Source organism: Sphaerodactylus townsendi, linkage group LG12 (genome assembly GCF_021028975.2).
Source record: "Sphaerodactylus townsendi isolate TG3544 linkage group LG12, MPM_Stown_v2.3, whole genome shotgun sequence".
Lineage (NCBI taxonomy): Eukaryota > Metazoa > Chordata > Lepidosauria > Squamata > Sphaerodactylidae > Sphaerodactylus > Sphaerodactylus townsendi.
In genome coordinates, this window is record NC_059436.1 from 40,955,937 (window position 1) to 40,981,022 (window position 25,086).

General features: G+C 44.4%; 1 protein-coding gene across 1 annotated transcript in view; it reads left to right on the forward strand.

Moving 5' to 3' along the window:
- LOC125442090 (collagen alpha-1(XI) chain-like) overlaps positions 1-25,086 on the forward strand; it is a 33,008-nt gene that overhangs the window by 2,170 nt on the left and 5,752 nt on the right. The window contains exons 4-19 of the mRNA XM_048513228.1: positions 716-769; positions 6,207-6,314; positions 7,591-7,644; positions 10,606-10,659; positions 12,377-12,430; positions 13,540-13,593; positions 14,069-14,122; positions 15,306-15,359; positions 17,962-18,015; positions 18,176-18,229; positions 18,412-18,465; positions 20,247-20,300; positions 20,592-20,609; positions 21,181-21,234; positions 22,163-22,225; positions 22,986-23,151. Of these exons, the coding sequence (XP_048369185.1) occupies positions 716-769; positions 6,207-6,314; positions 7,591-7,644; positions 10,606-10,659; positions 12,377-12,430; positions 13,540-13,593; positions 14,069-14,122; positions 15,306-15,359; positions 17,962-18,015; positions 18,176-18,229; positions 18,412-18,465; positions 20,247-20,300; positions 20,592-20,609; positions 21,181-21,234; positions 22,163-22,225; positions 22,986-23,151 (1,003 nt within the window). The remainder of the gene's footprint in view (positions 1-715; positions 770-6,206; positions 6,315-7,590; positions 7,645-10,605; positions 10,660-12,376; positions 12,431-13,539; positions 13,594-14,068; positions 14,123-15,305; positions 15,360-17,961; positions 18,016-18,175; positions 18,230-18,411; positions 18,466-20,246; positions 20,301-20,591; positions 20,610-21,180; positions 21,235-22,162; positions 22,226-22,985; positions 23,152-25,086) is intronic.

A 25,086-nucleotide genomic window follows, 5' to 3' on the forward strand; every position in this document is an offset into this window, starting at 1 on the left:
TGCAGGTTCAATTAGAATCACAGCTTTGTAAAATTGATTTATAAAGGCAGCGATGTCCATAGGTTGGACCCATGGATGCCGTGACATCTGCTTTGGCCCTAAGGATGATGTTAGAAGTGTCCTTGATAAAAGCATCATCTCAGAGTCAAACTAATTGTGACCCTGTGCCTGCATTTGATGTTAATCCAGTGATCCCCATGCCAGTGCCTCAGGGTGTGGGTAGGTGGCATAGTAATCCTCTGAAGATGCCAGCCACAGATGCAGGCGAAACGTCAAGAGAAAATGCTACTAGAGTGCAGCAATACAGCCCGGAAACCATACAACACCCCAGTGATACCGGCTGTGAAAACCTTCAATTAATCCATTCATTTGTTTGTACACCAGTGTGGCATAGTAGCTCAGGGACTTAGCAGCAAATCAAGAAGAGCCTGGTCTGAGCATCTCACCTCTCACTGTGAACTCTATAGATAATGTTACAGTCAAATCTTTTGCAGGTCTGCTCAGGAGTAAATCCTGTCCTGTCCAAAGAGATTTTACTGACAAATAAGTATGTGTAGGATTGCATCCCAGATCAAGCCTGTACTTGCTTCAGCCCTACTAATTTCAAATATAGGGGAATAATGTTGATCTACCATGCAAAGCTGTTACTGTAAGAACTGCAACAAGAAAATGTGAACATTTAGACACTCTGTATGCATTATTTGTTATTTTTCAGGGTTTCCCAGGAGAGAATGGGGTGAAGGGAGACTATGGCCAGCGAGGTCCTCCAGTAAGTGAGCACTGGATGATAAACATGCATTCAAACGAACTGTCAACAGCCTATATTTTTGGATTTATAAAAGCAAGGGCAGATTCCGCATGGGCCAAAAACAGTGGTGTCAAAACAGTGTGAAAATGGTGTAAATGCTTTTACACTGTTTTAAACCATTTTACACCACTTTCACACCATTTCCACACTGCTGTTTTTGACCCATGCGGAATCCGCCCCGGTTAAATGTATTTCCATCAGAAAACCCTTGTGGTAGATTTACATGTGTTCCATACTCTCTTGGGCGCCTTCCGCATATACAGATTAATGCAATTTAAATCCACTTTCACAATTGTTTGCAAGGGGTTTTTGCTATTCCGCACAGTAAAATCCAGCTTCACAGTGCATTAAAAGTGGATTGAAAGTGCATTATTCTGCACGTGCGGAAGGGACCTTAGACCAGTGATGGTGAACCTTTTCGAGACCGAGTGCCCAAATTGCAACCCAAAACACACTTATTTATCGCAAAGTGCCAAGCCGGCAATTTAACTTGAATACTGAGGTTTCAGATTAGAAAAAAAAGGGCAGTTTAGCTCCAAAGCGCACGTTACTCCCGAGGTAAGCAATTGAAGCAACCCATGCCTTCAAGGAAATGATTAAAATCCACGATCCTAGGAGGGTTTTACACTCCGAAGTAAGCCCCGGTACCAGCAACCGAGCTTACACCCGGAGTAAAGGATGTACTAGGGCAGCCTAGATGTAGCGCGTGTGGGGGAGTGATTTTCCGCCCTACTTCCGCATGATTAACTCTGCCTGCAGTGCCCACAGAGAGGGCTCTGAGTGCCACCTCTGGCACCGATGCCATAGGTTATACATCACTGCAGCAGACTGTTTCCTCTGTAAACTTCTAGGACATTTACGAGAAACCTTGCAGTGGTATTCCAATTGCTTTTATTTTCTAAGTTTTGAAATATGGCCTTTGGGAGCACCATAAAGGATTTTCCTCCTGTTGGCAAATCTGAGAGGAAGTTCAGTACAGCCTTGCATTGACTATCTGCTAGAAAATGGGATCTTCCGGATCATACTGGAGGTAGCAAAAATTTTGGCGCAGGTACTCAGAATTAAAAATCAGAGAACCCCAGAAACTGACTTCTTGTGTTAATAGTTTATCCATTTTATTAATTCACAAGACTTATTTGATGTTACACTGCATTTTGTAATTTGTATTTGGGTCATAATAACATTGATGAAATGATATTTTGGATTTGACCCCACCTCGGGATTTCTTTACATAAATGCACAAGCAGCTGATGTTCTGCAATAGCAGTATGTCAGATTCTGAAGCCAGAGAAATGAAAGGAACTGAGGAGAAAGCAAATCTGCTTTCCTTGTTCTTTGCTTTATTCTTTATTTGATATGCTGGAGTGTGGGAGTGGAATACCAAAGAAACTACATTTCTGTTCCCCACTTTCTCAAAACTGCTCTGCAAAGTTTTATTGTGGTTGCTGGGGTGCTCACAACAAAAACATTTTCCCATCAACTCTCTCCCCCTCCCCAAAGCATAGCAAGAAGATGAGGCTATGCTTGGCTCCGTCAAGAAGGCAAGTGAGTGATCTCACTCTTCATCAGCGGATGTAAACATGAGTTTTCAGGTTTCCCACAGGCTCAAACTGTAAAATGTTTCTTTAGATACTCCAATGAGGAGTGTGGAGCCGGTGTGGTGTAGTGGTTAAGAGCTGTGGACTCTAGAAAGTATTGATAAGTTATAAAGTAAGAAGAATTTGTTTTTCTCTTTGTGTGTGTGTTTGTGTATGTATGTGTGTGTATGTATGTATATATGTGTGTGTGTGTGTATGTGTATATATATGTGTGTGTGTGTGTATATATGTATGTGTGTATATACATACATATGTATGTGTATATATGTGTGTGTATGTGTATATATGTGTGTGTGTATATGTGTGTGTGTATATGTGTATATATTTGTGTAAACATATGTGTATACACGTACGCACGCACACACCGTGCGCGCATACACACACACATATAAAGGATGTAGTTAAGTCTACATCCACATTTATTTATTATTGTTACCTCTTTTTTCTTCTCTTCCTCTTTTATTTTAAAGTAACAATAAGAGAAGATGTGTAAGGTGCTCTATGTGATCTGCGATAACAACAGTACAGTACAGTACAGTACAGTAAACCTTTATTAGGCATAAATAATTCTGCATACAGTATGTTTGTATGATAAACAGCAATACAACGAGGAATCCAGTTCACCAAGTTAGGACAAATCATATACAAACTCTCCGGAGACACACCGCGACATCCATATGTTAATCAAAACTGATTTGAATGACTTCCCATGTTCACCACAATGACCTGAGCCTCAGACATCAAATCAATGTAATTTAGATGATTTGATACATTGAGGGACACGTTTTAGTACCGTCTTTGGGATATTACTTCCGCTAGATATGTAGCGACCCTAAAGGTTATCTCAGAAGATGCATCACTAAGTAAATACTTCACTACATAAGCCGAAGGCAGATTTGTTTTAGCTTTAATAATCGGGATTATATAGTGACTACGTAATGAAGAATGTAGCTGACAACGATAACAACATATATGATACATACGTAGCTTTTTTTTCTTCATTTCTACTCTTCCTTCATTTTCTTTCACTGCTTTTACTCTTCGCTTCTTGTTATCTTTTTTGGGAAATGTCAAGTATCGTATTAATTTTAATCTTTTAATAAACTTTTGAACAAATTATTTTTTTTAAAAAAGAGCTGTGGACTCTAATCTAGAGAGTGGGGTTTGATTCCCCATTCCTCCACATGAAGCCTGCTGAGTAACCTTGGGCCAGTCACAGTTCTCTCAGAATTCTCTCAGCCCATGCAAAGATAATCAGTGACAAACCACTTCTGAACTCTCTTGCCCTGAAAACTCTGCAGGGCCACCAGAAGTCATCTGTGACTTGATAGCGCGCGCGCACACACACACACACACACACACACACACACAAAGAGGAATTTTTCCACTCAGTATGCTTCAAGATGGGAGTCTGTGAATGTGTGTGTGGGGGGGGGTATTCAGCTTTGCATGTACCCTCTTCTTAAAGGAGGCCTGCCATTTTGTTTCAATGCTTGTCTTTAAAACTATCAGCTTTCCAAATCAGGACCACATTTTTTGATTTGACATTCAAGCTATCTTTTCCATCCCCAGTTGCTCCCAATTGCAGCTGGAAGAATTGCTTGTGGAATTTACTACAAGCTGCCATTTCATTGATTTCCAAAAGTATATGTCTATTTAATATAATGAATGTGTGATCGTTTTAATGGAACTGGTCTCAGTTTTAACCTGTTTTTTGCTTTGCTGTGTTAATAGGGGTGTGCATTCAGGTGAAACCGAGCCAAAAATATACCCCCCCCCCCCCAAGTACCTTTTTATTATTTTTTGGCTGCATTCGGCTCTTCCAAATATTTCCAGGATTATTCAGGAAACTAAGAAAAATGGTCCTGAAAAATCCCAGAAATATATGACATTTGGGGGAAGATTTTTCTCCTCGTCTTGCCTTTGCTTCTGCACCAGAAGAGTTCAAAGGGCTGCTTCTGCCAGTTTCAGATTTCCTTGTCAGTTTCAGAAGGGTTTTTTTTTCTTTACAAGTGTTCCAATGCTTTGCATTCCCTTCTCTGCTTCTCTGTTACTCGGTGCTTGGATTTCTTCTTCTCTGGGTGCACATTAATCCTCCTGCTGAATGTTCACTGGGTTCTCTTGGGCATTCTGTAAATTGCCATTCTTTCTTCTGGGCTAACAACTCTCTCCCCCCACCCTCATTTTGGCAGATTCTGCATGGGCCAAAAGCAGTGGTGTGAAAATGGTGTAAAAGGGTTTACACCGTTTTCACATTGTTTTCACACCACTGTTTTTGGCCCATGCAGAATCCACCTTTCAGTGTCTACTTGAGAGATTCTCAGGTTTGACATTACTTTTGTTGAGCTTGCTCTGCCAGAGAGACACTGGGTTGGGCTGGGAGTTCTGTATCACCATTCTTTTAGCAAAAGTGCCCCCCCACTTCAGTTTCAACTCAGAGATTCTCTTGTTTGACATTGGTTCTGTTGACCTTGTATTGCCCAGTGACGCGGGGGTTCTGCTGGGCATTTGTACATTGTTATTGGTTCTTCTGGACTTGCAAAATTACTCCCCCAGCTTGAGTTTCCACTGCAGAGATTCTCTGGTTTTACATGACTGACATAGTGGCTTGTAGCTCTACTGGGATTACTGTGGTGCTGCAATGGGTCTGTTCAGCTTGCTGTGTTGGTTCTACCATAGAAGGCATAATTTGACCAGTGATGCTGATTACAGACATAGCTTTTGCCTAGAAACAGCTTGAATGTTTTTTCTTCCACCTCCTTCCATAGGAATAATGATTGCCTGGGGGTGCCCTGTTAAGGGCTCCATAGAGCTGAACCCCTTGGTTGACAACACTTGACATTTGGAGCTTATTTTAAAAAACAGGCCCTAAGCACTAAGGCCTCTTCCACACATGCAGAAAAATGCACTTTCAATCCACTTTCACAATTGTTTGCAAGTGAATTTTGCTTTTCCATACAGTAAAATCCAGCTGCAAAGTACATTGAAAGTGGATTGAAAGTGCATTATTCTGCATGTGCAGAAGGGGCCAGAGCATTTCAACTTTGGGACCTGTACCTTCAAAAATACCACCACCATCCCCAGTCACATGGCAATTATCCCCTTAAGCAATAATGAACCCTTAAAAATTTTGGATTCCCCCCAAAAACCCAATTCCAAATACCACATTGGTATTGGAATTCCAGTGTATTGGGAATAATGATTGGGGGGGTGGGGTGTCCAATATATTCAAATCTGGAAGAGATGACATTGAAATACAATTGGCAACCATGATTTATCCCCATTTCATCTGTAATATCTGTATACATGCCCTATCCAAATAAAACAAGATAAGTCTGCTTGTGTTTGATACTCACTGTTTTTACGATGCTCAGTTGTGTTTATGGAACTGGCGATCTTGTGGTCACTTTTGATGAATGAGTATTGATGTATATCTCACAAATTAAAAAACAAAGGAGTGTTAATACATACTGGCCCCATGACTTGATGTCTTTATTTCAAATTGCCCAATGACCAAATGGTCTTGGACAACAATATTGCCAGTGTTACAAGCAGAGATGAAGTTTGTGTACTCTTTTTCAGCTATTGATTGTCCAGTTGACTAGGTAATCTGTGACAATCCACCTGGGTTGCCTACCTGTTACGTTAGCCCTGATGGTTTGCTTCTAGGGTGAACAACGTAGCGTGCAATCTTTTGGGATGCTTTTTTTTTTTGCATTTACAGGGCAACAGTTCAAGTTCCAGCAGTTGTGGACAGAGATATCAGAAACAGTTTTGTCTCTCTCATTTGTGCTTTGCAGGGTGAAGTGGGCCCTGTGGGTTTAAAGGGGGTCCAAGGACTCAAGGGCCTGGATGGCCCAGAAGGACTGAAAGGGAATGCAGGCAAGAAAGGAGCAGTGGGACAGAAGGTAACTTTTAAAGCTCTTGGATAATAGTATGGTGTCCCTGACCTAGACGTCCCAGAGACTATCCTGATCTCATCAGATCTTGGAAGCTAAGTAGGGTCAGCCCTGGTTAGTTTTTAAATGGGAGACCACCAAGGAAGTCCAGGATGGTAGCACTGAAGCAGGCAATGGCAGAGCACCTTTGAAGTCCCTTGCCTTGGAAAACCTATGAGGTTGCCAAAAGTCAGCTGCAGCTTGATGACACTTTCCACCATCAATGTTATGCTGATTCTGGCTGCCTTAATATCAGCAGATGGCCCATCTCTCTGAACAAGACCTTGATGAGTGAATTTAAACCAAATATCAGTTATGCTCCTTAAGAACAAACCTGCTGGATCAGAGCAGAGTCCATCTAGTCCAGCACTCTGCTACACGTGCAGGAGGTGAAAGCAATGGCCTTCTGCGGCTGTTGCTCCCGATCACCTGGTCTGTTAAGGCATTTGCAATCTCAGATCAAAGAGGATCAAGATTGGTAGCCGTAGATCGACTTCTCCTCCATAAATCTGTCCAAGCCCTTTTTAAAGCTATCCAGGTTAGTGGCCATCACCACCTCCTGTGGCAGCATATTCCAAACACCGATCACGTGTTGTGTGAAGAACTGTTTCCTTTTATTAGTCCTAATTATTCCCCCCAGCATTTTCAATGAATGCCCCCTGGTTCTAGTTCCTTGATAGCTGAGACGATCCATCCTTGGGAATGGGACATTTGCTGGATAAGTGGACCCAGAGAATCAGTTTGGGCTCAGTTTTGCCATTTCTCTGTAGAATCAGAGGCCGATTACAGATGGGAGAGCTTACCTCCTCTCTGCCCCACCATGGCATCAGGAGTGTGCCTGAAGTGCTCTTGCTTTCCATGGGGAAAACCTGAGAGGAAGAGCAGTAGGCACTCAGCAACTTCCTAGTATGTCAGTACGAGGAAGTTTGCCACATGCCACTTCCGGTTCCCATGCGTGGCAACTTCCTTGTACATCAGTATAAGGAAGTTTTCTGCATTGGGTTCAATTGCAAGCATGTTGTAACGGACCTCTGCATAATCAGCAAGAGAGAAACAACAAGAGTGCTTTTCTTCTAAAGTTAGACCTAGCTAAAACTGGGAGCAACCTTGGAATTGGCTGAAGAGGGAAACCTGCCAAGGGAATCCTTCTCTTCCACCTTCTGTTTTTTTGCATAAATGTTGCAATTCTTTTTCTTTTTTTAAGCTGCATTAATTTTACAGATTTCCCCCCCCCCATCCATTTCAGGGTCATCGTGGGGCAGCCGGCAAGAAAGGAGTGACCGGGCTGGCTGGCGCTGGTGTGAGTGGGTTTCGTCTCCTGTATTTTGAATACACTTAGAAAAAAGGCAGAGCAATAACCAGGTCAAAAGAATGTGAATAATACATGGAATTTAGGCTCCGAGATATTTCCTAGGCTCACACTTAATCCCTTGTGGGGTCTTCTGTGCATTTTCTCTCGTTGAACCCCTGCATTATTCAGTAATTTGGAATAGGCTCCACATTAGCTGTGAGAATGCTCAGAAAGGAAATGTTTCCCCTTACACTTTCTTAAATGTGGATGGAGTGCTTCCCCCCTGTTATTTCTATATTTGGTTTTTTAGTTGATTTTGCTTATCTTCTGCTTTTTACAAAACTGGCTCCTAAACCAAGAGACATCCTACGTAGTGGCTAAGAGCAGTGGCTAAGAGCAGGTGCACTCTGATCTGCACCTTTGATTCCCAGCTCTGCCGCTTGAGTTGTGGAGGCTTATCTGGGGAATTCAGATTAGCCTGGGCACTCCCACACACGCCAGCTGGGTGACCTTGGGCTAGTCACAGCTTCTCAGAGCTCTCTCAGCCCCACCTACCTCGCAGGGTGTTTGTTGTGAGGGGGGAAGGGCAAGGAGATTGTAAGCCCCTTTGAGTCTCCTGCAGGAGAGAAAGGGGGGATATAAATCCAAACTCTTCTTAGGCCTACAAAGTAAAAGACGTACATAGGGAGGGAAGCAGTGCTAAAAAAGATACAGGAGGAAGGTTAGCTTCATAATAGCAGATGACAGTTAGAATTAATATTCAGTTGGAACCAGGTAGACTTTTCCTTTTAGGTGTCAGTTAGTTTAGAACAGTGATTTCCAGCCTGGGGGTGAGGATGCTGGGGTGGGGTGGGGGGGTACATGCAACGGTAAGTCATTGCAAAGGGTCTGTGAGGTCCCTTCCACACATGCAGAATAATGCACTTTCAATCCACTTTCACAATTGTTTGCAAGTGGATTTTGTTATTTCACACAGTAAAATCCAGCTGCAAAGTGCATTAAAGGTGTATTGAAAGTGCATTATTCTGCAAGTGCGGAAGGGAGCTGATTCAGCTCAGAAGTGATATCATCCCTGTACCCAGTCCCCAGTAATAGCCTAGATGTTTTTCAGTGGATGGAAAGAGTGCTCCTCGGTCTGATATTGGGCTGCTGGGCCACAGCTAGCAGCCCCTGGGAGAAACTGGGGATAAGGCACGATGTACTGGTGTCACATTTAGTAAAAACTGGAAGTGACATCATTACATACTCTAGATTTCCAAAGGCTGTGGTAAAACTGTAGATTCACTTGCATTTTTTACCAATGTCACTTGCATTGTTTTACCTAAAATGATGGTAGCATGCTGGTGCAACGCCAACGTGTGTTCCATTTCCTCTTTGGCATTTGCTCCTGCTAGCCCCTCGGGTACTGGTGGGCAAAGGAGTGGGATGCCAGCAGATGCATCTCTGGGCCAAGAGTCTTTTGCCTGATTTCTGCAGTCTTGGAGCAAATACTGATTGGAGCAGCATGTTCTTTCTGGCAGGAAGGGGAGGGGGAGATGAGCCTTTGGAATGTTGCAGAAAAGAGAATAAAATGAACAAGATTTTTTAAAAATGTGTTTCTTTCCAGTTAAAGGTTTATAATTAACTTTTAGTGTTGATTTTTAAAGTATGTTTTGTTTGGCTCTTCACTAGAATGAAGCAGTGTTCCTGGGATTATGGCTGTGCGTTAATGCAAGGAAAGAGAACCAGTTAAAAATTAACCTCCATTTTTAACAGTGTTTAATTTTTAAAAAAAACTCTTCGGGGTTAGAAATACATTTTTCCCCTGAGCATTTTTAATCCCTCTGTGATGAAATAGCATACCAATGCAGAGAAGAACCAAACTTAAAAAAAAAATCTGAACAAAGGATGGGCTCTTGGCAAAACTATACTTAATTAAAAATGTTCACTTTACTAGCTGAGTAAATGAATTTGCTGAACCAGGTTAGTTACATGTTTCAGAAACAGCATGAATGTCATGAAGTGAACAGTGTCATACTCCTAGCTGGGTTGATATATTCTCACATGTATGTTGCATGTTTTCCTGTATGCAAAGTGTGTTTCCTTTTCGTTGCCACCATCCCAAGATATAAAACTCAGCCTCTCACATAACTAGCACCTTGGGCACCCTGTTAAGGCTACCTCCGAGCAAGTACAAAGGGCAGAGCTTCCAACTATTTTAGCTTCCTCAGTAGATACATATCCTTAGTGAGTAAGAACAGCATGTGGATAGGATCTGAGACCCAGTCTGCTTTCTTAAACATGAAAGAAGTTTTATTACTAAAGATTAAACAAGAGCATATACATGGAAAACAGCTATCATAGCTAAAAGACAACAGGTCTAAGAAAACTAAATAAAACATGGATATAGCTAAGTTATAGTATAAGACAGTTATCTCAAATGGAGCAAACACATCTCAACTTCCCTACCAGGATGAGGTCCACCAGTCATAGCATCAGAGTAGAGTGTTTGAACCGAGAACAAAGGAAGATTTCGCCTTTTTGGTGAAAACCTCCCCCACCCCCACAACCAGAGTTCAGAATCCTGCCCCTCACGGTAGCTGTACCAATGAGGTCCTTTGGCACATAGCCCACAATTCCTCCCCCATCAGGTTTTTATGATGTCCATTCATAAGTTCCCTTAGTAGGTAGGGCAAATGGGATTGGTTTTCCTACTGAACAACTTCTGTTTTTCCTTGACTCTCCCTTTCTTGCCATGGTTTCAGAGTCCCCTACCATAACAGATAGTTTCTGCATACTAACAAACTTATCAAAGCAGTGGTGCCATTACAGGCATGCTTCTCATGCAAATATGCCAAGTTCCCCCCCTCCCCCACCCGAGCTATAATACTCAAATGGTACAGCTAATCCAGACCTGGTCCTGATTTATGAGAGCATTGTCCTATAAAGAAATGCATTGTTTGACACAATATAAAATTTGTTCCTTTTAAGGGGCCTCTAGGCAAGAAAGGATATCCAGGACCACCAGGAGAACAAGGCCAAAAGGTAATATGCTAAGAAGATGAATGATGGGAAGTTGTCTTATCACCAAGCACTGCTTATAGCAGGAGTGCTCAAATATTTTCAGCCTGTGGCCACCTTTGGAATTCTTTGGAAGGTTGGCATAGTGTTGTAGGCACAACCACAAAATGGCTGCTGCAGGGGGAAGGACCAGCTACAAAATGGCTGCTACAGCTTACCTTCAGCGACACAGTGATGATCCTTGTGCTGTGGTGACAGCTGCTGTCAAAGCAATTTTGTAAAAAATCTGCACAGCCCTTCAAATCTCCAATGGCCAATCAGTGATGCCATACCTCTTTAGAAATCATCAGAAGGTTTGTGGTTCTACCATAGAGAGATTTGATGTAACTTCTGGGTCTTCCCTGGAAGTGGCATCACACCTCTCCAGAGGTGAATCTAGAAGTGATGTCAGACCTCTCTAGGAATTTTATTGACATTATGCATCTCTAGGTTTTATTATAGAATTTCCAGCTGTTCCTATAGAGGCATGACGCTTGCAGACTTTTTCTAGAAGGCCTCTTCCATGCATGCAGAATAATGCCCTTTCAATCCACTTTCAATGCACTTTGCAGCTGAATTTTACTGTGCGAAGTAGCAAAATCCACTTGCAAACAATTGTGAAAGTGGATTGAGAGTGCATTATTCTCCATGTGCGGAAGCGACTGAAGTTATATCACAACATTGCTAATGCTTGACACCTTCCTTGTCTCCCAAACTTTCATTGTCTGCCAAGTCAGGCCTTGTAACCCAATTATGAGACTTTTGGGGTCTTTTTTCTGTTTGGTTTTTTTACTAATTTGATTTGTATAGTGTGTGTTTGTTTTTTCCCCTTAAGTGTTTGATGCTGCCATTTTTTTCTTATTGCCAATCTAATCCATATGAAAGTTGAACCAGAATAATACCAACAAATTAAAACCTGCATGTAGCATAGAATAAACAGCGTCAGATGGCTAGAATATCTTCAGGAAGGCCTGTCTAAATTTGGACAGTAATCCTTCCTTGGGACTTACTTCTTGGGACTCTTCAGATTAGCTTCCTTGGACTTATGCTGCCAGTCAAAATATCAATAAGGTGTGGACGTTCCTGACTGCACAAGAAAGCAGGAAACACAGAAGAAACAGGGAGATGCAGGTGACACAGAAGAAGCTCCAGAGCAGGTAGATGTTGTTCTCATCCACCTGTAGGTTGACACTCCAAGTAGACCTTAGCCTAATGTGAAAAGATGTTACTCGGGAGCATAATAGGAGAAGCAGTCCCAAAGATGTGAGGATTGTAGACCATGAAGAACTTTACAGGTGATAACCAGCAACTTATTGATTGATTGATTGATTGATTGATTAGATTTTTATATCACCCCATCCCCGAGGGGAACCTTGAATTGTTCCCCAAAGCAAAGAAGCAGTCAATGCAGTAATTTTGTCACTGGCACGATTTGAGAATTGCAGCTAATTTCTGTTAATAAATGAGCCACAGTATTTTTTCAGGAGATGAAGTTTTCAGATTCATCTTCAGAGGTAGCCCCATGTCAATCATGTTTTAATAGCTTATGATGTTCCCGGTATGTGTGTGTTTATTTTTTAAAAGCAAGGTTCAAGACCTTATGGATGCATCAACCCAGCTCTTGCAGTCTTCTTTATGTGTTACCCATAACAGTCTTGATGTACGCCACATGGTAAGAATTTCTTGTCTCTTCTTGGTTTAGGGTCTTGAAGGGCTGTCGGGTCAGAATGGTCAGAAAGGGCATAAAGGAGAAAAGGTATCCTATTCATTATTATTGTTCCAGGTCTAGTGTAAAGGGAAAGGGAACTGTTCCCCTCGGAATTGTATATCTCAGCAATGTTTCTTTTGGCATGTTGGTAACTGCTGAATACTCAGAGTTCACTGGTCTCAATCACACTCTCAGCTTCCAGAAGCTCTTTGCTGGCCAGTCCTAAAAACTTCTGAAAACAGAATTCAGAGGAGAAAGCTGCTATCTGGCTGATGGGCAAGAGAGGCTCTTGTATTGTTGCCACAGATACTGACCCAGTTTAAACATGGTGGAAGGGTTTGCAAAAGCTCCAATAACTTGTATTCCAGAATCTCTGTCTTTACATTTAAAATTAACAGAGGCCTTTTCTGCACAAATCAGAAATGCCTTCAGAAGGTTTTTGATTCCCCTTATGACAATGTTTTCCCACAATCACCTCCTCCAAACATTTCATTTTTATTTATTTATGTATATATGTATTTATTTTTGCTGATCCATTGATTCAATGCCTTGTCAATCTGTTGAATCATTGCTTCAGTTAATCGCGGGTTTAGTCATGAAAAAAATTGCCGGCGCACAAGAGAAACTGCAGGAAGAAAATCTGTTGAATTGTTGCTTTTGTTTATCCGGGGGGGGGGGCTTACTCGCAAGTAAGGGGGAAAGAAGTGAGGGGAGGGACATGAAAAAATGGTGGGCCAGGCTCCAAGGGGGGAGTGAAGTGAGGCTGCAGGGGCTTGAGAAAGGCGCCAGCTTTTCAGTGGAAAATTTAAAACATTTCAGGAATACTGCACTGCAAGGAAAACATTTCAGCCAAAAGGATCATCAGAAAAGGGTTTTCAAATATGATGGATTAAAAGAAAAATGAAATGTTTCTGGGACAAATGAAGTGTGAAACACAACAGAAGGAAATGTTTTATTAAAGTCTTGGAAACATTTTAACATTGTATGGAAAAGGCTGGAGTGGCTGATGTAAGAGACAGTAGTGAATCGGTGTTCTCTGTGGTCTCCGTGCAGTAGGAAAATGTACGTTTCAACGGAACAAAATGAGACTTCTTTGAAGCCAGCCCTTTGGTCTCATGAAGTGGCATCTGTTTCACCTTTTCTTTCTCCCTCCTTAGGGGCAACCTGGGCATGATGGGATACCAGGTTTCCCTGGCAATCCTGGCAGAAGGGTAAGAAAGCATTCCCCTCCTCCTGCTTCCCCGTAGGCTGATAAGACCAGCAGAAAATAAGCAGAGAGAATCAGGGACTAGCTACTGAGAGGCAGACAGATGTAGTAAATGGAAGCCTAGCTGATAGGGTGGTAAATCTGTCCCTGGCCTATCCTTCCTCAGACTGTAGGAATAGATTCACATGAAGGAGTGGTCTTCTATGAGAGGGTGGAGCTTGAGGACTGAGTTGTAGTGGTGATGGGACTAGCAGTGGCTGAGGCAGAAGATGTCACTGGTGAGTCAAGGAACAGAGGAGGTGGAGCCTGATGCACTTGGAGGTGGTGCTAAAAGTTTCCATGCCCTTCAGAAAATAGCTTGCCCTTTTGATTCCCCTGAGTTTAATGCCTTCCTCTGTAAACCCAAGCAAGGGGTCCAAAACCTTGAAGTAATGAGATTTTAGTGTTTTCCTTCCAATCCTGCTTTTTCCCCCCCGCAGGGCAAACGGGGTAAAGCTGGATCCAGACCCCCAAGGGGCTCCAAGGGCCCCAAGGTAAGCCAAATCCACAATACTTGCTTCAGTCTCCCAGAATATAAAAACTCTCAGAGACATTCAGTAAAATTGACAGGTGATAAATTCAGGGTCAACAATTTTTCATACAATGTACAATTAATTTATGGAGCTCACTGCTACACAAAACAACAATGGCCACTGCTTTGTAAATGGCTTTAGAGGGGGAATAGACAAAAGAATGGAACCTGGAGTCTATCATTGGCTATGGAAGGCTAATAAAGCTTTCATGCTCAGATGCAGTGCACTGTGGTGAATGCTGGACTGGATGGATTTTTTATACGATCCAGTAATTTCTCCTGTTCTTGTCAACTTTTCCAGAACGATAAAGAGAGAACACATTGCTGCTTGTGTATGCTACTGTTTGCCAGTCCAGTCATCCGGATATATTTGATTACTCAGTTTCTAGGCTGCACAGCTGGAGGGTTCTCAAGGTGGCTTATACGGAATCATTAAAAATGATCATGCTAATATGCTGTAGTCCTGGTGAGATGTGAGGAAAATCTTACAACTCCCCTGCTTCTCTAGGTTGGTGATCAGGGGCAGAAGGAGAGTAAGATTTTTTCCTGACCACACTATAGGGCCGTGGTGGCGAACCTTTGGCACTCCAGATGTTATGGACTACAATTCCCATCGGCCCCTGCCAGCATGGCCATGCTGGCAGGGGCTGATAAAGTATGGTCTTTATCATCTAATTACCAAGGTCCCTATCCTACTATAGGACATTACAATTGGTATTTTCACAAGGTTGATTGTGCTGTACATTTTGCTAAAGGTCCACATAACCTTCCCCCATTCAGTTTTTTAAGACTTTTTTTATTTTCTCAGACTTAACAACAAACAAAACATACGAACACAAAGAAAACACAACCACCCTACACCTCAAGTACTGACTTCCAGCTATCTCATCTTTGCTTAAAAGTTATCTCTAGGTTCATGCACATATAATTAAAGCATTAATACAATAGTTATTTCTTAAAGTGTTTTCTAATTATTACAATCTAATGTTTTCTTTTGATTTCAAACTTTGCTATTACTTCTCTGCATGAATAGGTTTTCAAAAGATATTCCATAAACAATTTCCAGTTTTCCACAAAAATGTTCAAACTGTTGTCTTTTAATAATGTCACCAATTTCACCATAATTCTTTGCATCTTCCTTTCAGGGTTCTCCTGGTGAGCAAGGTCTCACAGGACCCCATGGACTCCAAGGCCCTTATGTAAGTATCAGTCCCAAAGAAGGTTCATTTGGATGTTCGGCCCAGACTCGAAAGGCTCCAGTTCATATCCAGAGGCAAAAAGACACTTCTTTAGCTACATCATAATGGAGCTGATCCTGGTGATGCAATCTATAAGCTGCACAATAAGGCCAAGAGGGAAAAGACATCTTGTTTTTCCTCCAGATAGTATGATGTGTGATGTAATCTGTATAGGATAAAGCAGCTCCTGAAGCTGAGGCTGTTTCTGCACAGGCGGAATACAGTTCGCACAGCAGGCGCAGCAGCACTGCAACGCAGCAGCACTGTTCTCGCGCCACCCAAGTGGCACGGAAACACCACTTTTGAACCTTGCTCCATGAGCAAGTTTTTCAAAAGTGGTGCCTTCCACCCGCTGCCGTGCAAATGGCAGCAGATGGAAGGCAGCATTTCCCTCCCACCTTCCCCAACTGGCTTACCTGCTCCTGCTGGCTTCCTTCACGTTGGGGAGACCAGGGGACACGTCCCCCTGGCCTCTGTCTCCAGAGCGATCGCTTTGGCCAGGGGGATGTGTCCCCTGGCCTCCGCAATGCAAAGGGAGCCAGCAGGAGCAGGTAAGCCAGCTGGGGAAGGCGCAGCCTGCGCGAAGGCTGAGCCTTCCCCTGCGCCCCTTCCGGGACCTTCTGTGCGAATGGTCAGCGCCCATGCGGAAAGGGCCAGAAATGCAAGAAAGAGCTCCATTTGTCACAGTCACAGAATGATAAACCCATACCTGGATCTGCTTCTTTTGAGATTGGTTTTGGGGTATGAAGCCAATATAGGAGCAGGCTTCAGTCCCACCTTGTCCTCCTTTTGACCGGCTGCGAGGGAGACAAGAAGAGGCCTGACTCTTCTGCATCCCACAAATCACCCACACTACCAGTGGGTTTGGAATGAAGTTTGGCTTGCAGGCATCAGGAGGGTTGCATCCTTTTAATTAATGCAAAAAAAATTGAATGAAGTTCACCCATTTTACCTCTCAATTGAGGTTTGGTGGCGAGCCGTTGGCACTCCAGATGTTATGGACTACAATTCCCATCAGCCCCTGGCAGCATGGCCAATTGGCCATGCTGTCAGGGGCTGATGGGAATTGTAGTCCATAGCATCTGGAGTGCCAAAGGTTCACCATCACTAGGCAAAGGATATGTGGACTGTATCATAGTAAGATTTTTTTTGTTATAGGTAGGAAATTGGTATGTAAGTTTGTCTTGCTGTTTAACTTCAGGACAAAATTTTTCTAGATTTGTAAGAAACTCTGGAAAACCCTCCAGAAACCCAGTTTTCGACATTCCTTTATGTGACCAAGAAACAGAATTCAAAACAAAGCTATGCAGACAATCTATTTGGGGCAAATGGGCTCATTTAACTATTTCAGTTGGGTTGTGGTGGGCTTTCCAGGCTGTGTGGCCCTGGTCTGGTGGATCTTGTTCCTAATGTTTCGCCTGCATCTGTGTCAAAGATCCACCAGACCATGGCCACACAGCCCGGAAAACCCACCGCAACCAGTTGAAACCAGCCGTGAAAGCCTTCGACAATACAGTGGTACCTCGGTATTCTCCAGTAATCCGTCCGGCAACGGTCGGCAAAAACTGAAAATGGCGAATACCGAGGTATGCCGTTTGCGCATGCGCAACGCCGTTTGCGTAGCCTTGGAAGTCGGCGGAAACCAACGACTTCCAAGTGCGGAAGATGGTGGCTGGCAATCGGCAAACACCGAAATCGGTGATTACTGAAGGCACCGATTACCGAGGTGACACTATATTTCAGTTTGCTTCCCCTTTGTGGCGCCCTCATTGTCAATAGATCCGGATGAGTATTAGAATTAATTTGACTGCTGTTCAGACATTTTATTTTGCATACGTGGGCAACATACCCTTTTGGTGTTGCAAGTTTCTAGGGCAAAATCATGACCCAACTGTTGTATGGGGTACCTATAAGGATTCAAGCATCTAAATCTAATGTTCTATTTATTTGGTCACCTTTTCTCTGCATCCTCTTCAGCATCCCAAGAATGTGTGGCTTCACCAACCTTCTCCCTAGAGACTGTCATGAAGCAATTGCCAATCCTTGCTTGATCGGCACAGACAGACTGACTTGGCTTTTCCATGAATCTAAATGGCCCCTAGCTAGCTAGCTTTGAGGAGCATATGACCAAACTTTAGGACTAATGGTCACAGGTTGCCGGGCAAGTGAGCCAGCATGGTGTAGTGGTTAAGGGCGGGTGCGCTCTAATCTGGGGAACTGGATTTGATTCCTCACTCTGCCACTTGAGCTCATCTGGTGAACCAGATTAGCTTGTGCACTCCAACACATGCCAGCTGGGAGACCTTGGCCTAGTCACAGTTCTTCTGAGCTCTCTCAGCCCCACCTCCCTCACAGAGTCTCTGTTGTGAGGGGGAAGGGAAAAGAGATTGTAAGCCCCTTTGAGTCTCCTACAGGAAAGAAAGGGGGGATATAAATCCAAACTCTTCTTCTTTTTCAAGTGGGTGGTTTCTGAAGAGGCAGTTTTGCCAGCTGCTGGTTTGTGTAAAGTGTGAGTAGTTATGGAGCACTGAGGAGTGTTGTCTCTCATATTTTCCTTTTTCAGGGGGCTCCTGGACCCAGGGGAGAGAAGGGAAGAAAAGGACCCAAAGGACGAAAGGTGAATTCCATCCACCAATGCATTCCTTCAGCTGAGCCTATCTCGGCATTTTGCACATCTGTTCCCACCAATTACTCATGTTATATTATAAACAAAATAAAGATTATTCATTACATTTGGCAGCTGCTAATACTTTTCTCCTTCTTTTGCCCTCCTCTAGGGTGACAAAGGCAGCATGGGATACCTCGGTCCACCAGGAGATATTGGTTTTAAGGTAGTTAGTCTGTAGCAGAAGATTAATAACATTTGTTCCAGCATAATCTTCTGTGAATCAGAGTTTGATTCATCTGATGAAGCATCAGATGAAGCAAGCTCTGAAATACATGTGGGTGTTTGATTTCCAAATTAATTTTGATGAGAACATAATGATCAAGGAGTACCTTCTGTGAATTCCAGGGCAAACCAGGACCTGCCGGTGCTCCTGGGAGGCCAGGACCCAAAGGTGAACAGGTAAAGTGCTGGAATGAACATTCAAGGTAGTTTATAACCTGTCAGACAGTTGGCCTGTCTGACAGGCGTTACCCAGTTCAGCTAACTGAGACTCTTTGAAATTGGAGATGCTCAGGATTGAACCTGTGACCTTCTGCATGCATAACATGATCTCTGCCATTAAGTTATGATCCATCGGAGCCCAGTATATTCAAGGTCTTAAGCAGAGAGAGGGTTTTTTTTTCCCTTCCACTTTGTTACTGGAGGCTGTTTTTAACTAGAGGTGCTAGGGACTGGTTGAAATGCCAGAGGTGTTTATATGCAAAACATGCTATGACGCCTTAGCTCCTTTATCACTGTTCTCTTGGCCTCCCTCCACCACCAATAAAGCTTGTCTAGACTTATGCGCAACTGCAAGCTAGTGGCTGAGGGAATACTTAAGCTGCCCGGCAGCTGTCTTGCAGAATGCACCTTGAGATTGTGCAGGACTTCGATGCCCCCTGGACCTGGAGCCAGCCAGCCAGTTCAGATATTTGCACGAAATGCAAAAATTTGTGGAGGAGAGGCTAGCCCAGCTGATCTGCTCTTGTACAGCAGTGGCGTAGTGGTTAAAAGCAGGTGTAATTTGGAGAAACCGGGTTTGATTCCCCGCTCTGCCGCTTGAGTTGTGGAGGCTTATCCAAGGAATTCAAATTAGCCTGTTCAGTCCCACACATACCAGCTGGGTGACCTTGGGCTAGTCACAGTTCTTCTGAGCTCTCTCAGCCCCACCTACCTCACAGGGTGTTTGTTGTGAGGGGGGGAGGGAAAGGAGTTTGTAAGCCCCTTTTTGTTTCCTTACAGGAGAGAAAGGGGGGATACAAATCCAACTCTTTTCCCCACCCATCCCTCACTATTTCCCTGACAAATTGATGATTACATACTTCCCCATGGTTGTGGATTGCTCAAAAGAACACCTAGAGACATCAGATGCCCAGTGAGTCATCCGCAGGGAGATCAAAGTGGGATGTTGACTTTCATGGTTGATATAGTGCTTGGCAAGATCAGATCAACTACAAGAAGAGATCAAATGTAAGGCTGGTTAAAGGAGCCCCATGAGCCTAAGAACACTGCCTTGGGTTGTACATAGGATTGCCAACCTCCCGGTGGTAGCTGGAGATACCTGTTTTTACAACTAATCTCCAGGTGACATAGATCACTCACCTAGAGAAAATGGCTACTTTGGAAGGTGGGCTCAATGGCAATATACCCCATTGAATTCCCTCCCCGCCCACATCTTTTTCAGGCTCCATCCCCCAAATCTCCTTGTATTTTCCCACCCAGAGTTGGCAGCCCTAGTTGTAATCTCATTATTGACCCATGGGGCAACATCATGTCGCAATGTCCGCTAGGCAGACTATGTTTACAGGCTGGTTTGCTATTGCCTTCCCCAGTCGTCTACACTTTATCCCAGCAAGCTGGGTACTCCTTTTACTGACCCTGGAAGGCTGAGTCAACCTTGAGCCAGCTACATGAAATTGACTTCCATCCGGATCAAATTCAGGTCATGAGCAATGGTTGGACTGTGATACTGCAGCTTACCACTCTGTGCCCCAGAGGTCAATAGGTCTAGTTGTACTCAGCTGGAAAAAAATGGAAACCAATGAATCCAGCTGAGAAAGCTGGGGACCAGATGTACCTAGGGGCAGATGAGAAGGAAAATGGGATGCTGGGTCAAGGTTTCATGACATTGGTATCATAACTGGGGACCTCAAAACCTGAGAGCTGGCCTTGCCAACAATGTGTCTCTCATTTATTTGCAGGGTGCTATTGGTCCACCTGGTTATCAGGGATATGCTGGATACCCTGGCATTCTGGTAAGCTTTTCCTTATGAGTCCAGGGGAGCGGAAGGAACTGCACAGTATAAAATGGCTGGATTTTGCTTCAGGCTATTGGTGACTTCTGGACAAAGGTGCATGCACTTAATGACATAGGCATGCTATGTTCTGTGCCAGGAATTCTGCAAGAGGCATAAAGTTACAAATTCTTTAGGGGCACATTAAGGACCAGATCCATGCCACTAGGGAGGAAGGTTAACCTTTCCCCTTTCATGCCATTTCTCTGAGGGGACTATTTTCTCACATCATTTTTTTCTTTCCCCCAACAGGGCTCATCTGGACAAAAGGTAAGTTATACGTTCTCCCTTGGCACTGTATATGGAATAAATCCTGAATTATTATTCTATTATTCTTCTAGAAGCCGCGTGGCGTAGTGGTTAAGTGCTTGTACTGCCACTCACACGGTCAGGAGTTCAAGCCCCCTGTGGGTCAGATATCCTGGCAGCTGGCTCATGGTCAACTCGGCCATCCATCCATTTCTTGGTCAGTAAATGAGTACCTAGCTCATAGCTAGGGCAGGGGTAGGGAACCTGCGGCTCTCCAGATGTTCAGGAACTACAATTCCCATCAGCCCCTACCAGCATGGCCAATTGGTAGGGGGTAAAGAATAGCCGGGGAAAGCAATGGCAAACTATCTCACAAAAGAGGTTTGCCTTTGAAATCACTGCTCGTAGTGGTACCCCAGGGTCGGACACGACTGAAGGGGAACTTTACCTTTTATTTTTCTAAGTGCATCTATTGTCCCACAAATTGCTTGTCTCATATTAAACTATAAAGAAAAAAACAACATAAAAACAATAACCAGCAATGTACTATAAAAGATCTTGTGATTCTTTTGTCCTGTATCTTGTTTGCCAGGGCCTCAAGGGCTTAGAGGGCCCCCCAGGACCAAAAGGGGAGTCAGGCCTACCGGTAAGTCAAGTTGCCTTTGAGTCTTGTAGCTGAGCACTTCCAAGCTTTTCCCATGAAGACTAGAAACGACAAGTGATGATCAAGCAATTCATTACTCTACAGTCATTGTGCATTCCCCCCCCCCCCCCCCGCCCCAATGTACCTTCAACAACCTGCTGGGTCTCTTTTACATACACAGAACCCCTCTGTAGCCGGTCATTATTCTAGTCCACATGAAGCCATTGTTCCTATTTGCAACATACAGATGGGGGTGGGGGGGCATCAAAATTATAAGAAGAGAACCTTCCAAAGCTGTCCACCCCTTCTCTTTATTCCAGAGCTCTGAGTGCTAATCCTTCTCTTTAATGTCCCTCGTTTCCCTTTCGTGGAGGTTTCCACAAATATGCAGGCGCGCCCTCATAGATGTGGACAGTCACATCCTGGGATGGGGGTAACACCCAGGCTGGAAAGATCAGCAAGAAAAACCCTTTTGCTGGCCGCTCCTCGTGCATGCAAAATACTTGTTTACACCTCTTTGCAAACCTCTCCCATTTCCTGTAGCACAGTCACTTTCTTTCAGTTATAACAGCACAAAGCACCCAGACTGGAGGGAGGCAGGGGCGCTCTGGGTCTCTGAAGCGCCCTCCCAGCCAACGGCTCCTGGATGACAGCCTGTGTTGACCTCCCTGGTTCAGTGGCCTGATGGGCATGGATAAGGGAAAGTCGCAGGGATGTGCCACGTCTCCAAAGCTCTGTCCCGGCTTGCTTGCCCACCTGCCATTCTGGAGGGGAGGGAAAGAGAAAGACACTGACTGGGGAGGGGGACAGAAGGTAACCAGTGCGCCCCCGTGCTATTGGCTCCCGAGACAAGAGCCGTAGTTTGCCCTAGGGTAGATACGCCCCTGGCAGTTGGTCCGAGGCAGGAGATCATTCTTGCTTGTATTTCTAGGGCATACCTGGCATGCCTGGCCTCCCTGGTCCTTCGCTGAATGTGTCACAGGAAGAACTGAAGGTGGGTGTGACAAATGGAACCTGATGGCACATGGCCTGGTCAAACAGATCATAGGTCTGGGTAGCAAAATAGTTGCTTTCTTCCAGCTCTTCTAGTGCCTCAAGTGTGTTCTTATACACATTACTTTCCCAAACTATTTATTTATTTATGTTTGTATTTATACCCCGCCCTCCCAAAGGCGTAGCAAGGGGGGAAAGCCCTCGCCACACCTCCACAGGGGCACATGCCCAGTGTGTCATGCACGCCCCTGTCCCCTTGGAGCTACGCCTCTTGAGCCCTCCCCATAAGGGCTCAGGGCAGTGTTCAACTGCACGCAGAAGACCACAATTTACTATTCTGTTAGTTTTTCTTGCCAACCTCTCCAAATATGCCTTAAATCAATAATTTGTGGTATATCAGCAAATGAATCTGGCAGGGGTTGATGAGAATCCTAGTCCATGAACATCTGGAGGGCCAGAGTTGGGTCCCCGGCTCTAAGCTCTGTACAATGTTTAAGTAGTGACATCCAAACGGCAGTCATTCCAAACATCAGTTTTCTCCATCTGCCTGCTATACCTGAGCTGTGGGAGGGCGCCTGTGAGATCTGAGAGCTTCCTTCTTTGTTTTCATCCCAGACAAATTGAAGTTTGTTCGTGGCACTGAAATACAGCCTATCCTTTCTTGTTAAGTCTCAGCTGAACCAATGGATTGTGGCTGGTTGTTGGCAGAGAAAACGAAAGGCACAGGAGCCATTTTAACTGTGGGCTTTCTTCTGTGCTAGCAACTGATCTACTCAGCAAGCACCTTGAACTACGGCATGGTGTGGATGCTGATGGATAGTCTAGGCCGGGAATTGAAGCTCCTGGTGGACCCCCCGAATGGGACCAAGGACTATCCTGCTGCCTGTTGCAAAGAACTTCTGCTGGCTCAGCCTCGCCTGCCAGACGGTAGGAGAAAGAAACAGACTCTTCCTTTCCTGGTCAGACTCCATGTGGCATGTGTCAAAAAGTGTAATTTTGAAGGACAGAAAAACTGCTGTAAGGGTACTGGGAGAGGGGGTTAAGCTGGAGTTCCAATTTCTAAGAACATAAGAACATAAGAACTAGCCTGCTGGATCAGACCAGAGTCCATCTAGTCCAGCATTCTGCTACTCGCAGAATGGCACCAGGTGCCTTTGGAAGCTCACATGCAGGATGTGAAAGCAATGGCCTTCTGCTGCTGCTGCTCCCGAGCACCTGGTCTGCTAAGGCATTTGCAATCTTAGATCAAGGAGGATCAAGATTGGTAGCCATAGATTGACTTCTCCTCCATAAATCTGTCCAAGCCCTTTTTAAAGCTATCCAGGTTAGTGGCCATCACCACCTCCTGTGGCAGCATATTCCAAACACCAATCACACGTTGTGTGAAGAAGTGTTTCCTTTTATTAGTCCTAATTCTTCCCCCCAGCATTTTCAATGAATACCCCCTGGTTCTAGTATTGTGGTTCTAGTATTCATATTCTAATGAATATCCACATCTGCTATATGATTAAATTTCTTTTTTTTAAAAAAAGGATTCTGTTTCTGGAAAATATATGTCATTTGCATTGACAAAATAGGACAGAAGAGAGAGGGTTTAACACACATCCAGCTTCAAAAGTTGACATGCTGGAGCTCCAAGAGGGCTGAACCAAGACTGACAGGAGACAGAGCCAACCCCTGGCCAAGGTGGGAAAAGGCTGGAAGGAAATACTGGCATTTTCCTGACGGACAAAATATCCCGAGGAAAATCAGGGATCATACATACCGGGATGTTTCTATCTTGGTTTCTCCCTCTGCACAACAGCCCGTCAGTGCATTCAGGCCAGGAGGAAGAACTTGCACAGCCGCCGGTTTAGTTTAATTTTCCTCGCCGACATTGTCACGCATGCTCGAACTGTCCTGTTTTTCTGACGTTCTGATTGGCTGCAGGTGGCAAGGTGGGAAAAATAAACCGGTCTGTCTGCTCCGGTGTTTGCATGGGAGCGGCGCAGTTTTTTTAAAAAGAACCACCCATTTTATTGTTTTTTTAAAGGCATGGGATAAGGGAATTCTTACGGGGTGGGCCCGAGTTAGACTCAGAAGCCATGCGGAAGCCATGGCCGAACCGGGATGTTTCACCTCCTTATCCCTAGGATATATTGGCTGGGAGAAAAGGCCATGATCACCTCCTTCCCTGAACACTGTTTCCAGCTGGAAATGGGGTATCCTTCTCAGGGGCTTTCAAGCAGTCTCCCAATTCTGGCTGGGAGGGGATGTCCAAGGAAGACCTGAGCATGACTCAGCTTTCTCTCCCATTGATGCCAACAGGGCTTGAAGGATTGTGATGGAACCACCAGTGGGACTTGCCTCATGGAAGGCAGGGAGGGAGGGCGTCTGTGTGTATGTATTGTGTGGGTTTGCATGCACATGTGTGAGAGAAGGCTCAAGAAGATCATTCCTGCCAAAATCCTCCCTCTAATTTGGAACCAGCTTTGATTAAACCTCTTCTCCTTCACCATTGATTCACTTCCTCCCCTTCTCCGCCCTGAGCCCTCCGGGGGAGGGCAGTATATAAACCGAATAAATAAATCAATAAACAAACAAACAAACAAATCAGGGGGATGGGGAGCTAATTGATGGCCTTCAGGAACACATCTAGTGGGTTGTACCCACTTGAAATCTTTGCATGTTTCTGCTCCCTTCCTGAGGCCATGTGCAGCTGCAATTGTGTGGAACACTGCGGTTGGGCAAAATGTGAAAAAGCATTTCAGTGTGGTGTACAAAAAGTCAGTATGGTGATGGTTGCGTCTGTGTTGCTAGCCACAGGTGGGGAACTGACCCCTAGTATGGAGTAGTGGTCAAGAGTGGTGGAGTCTGGAGAAG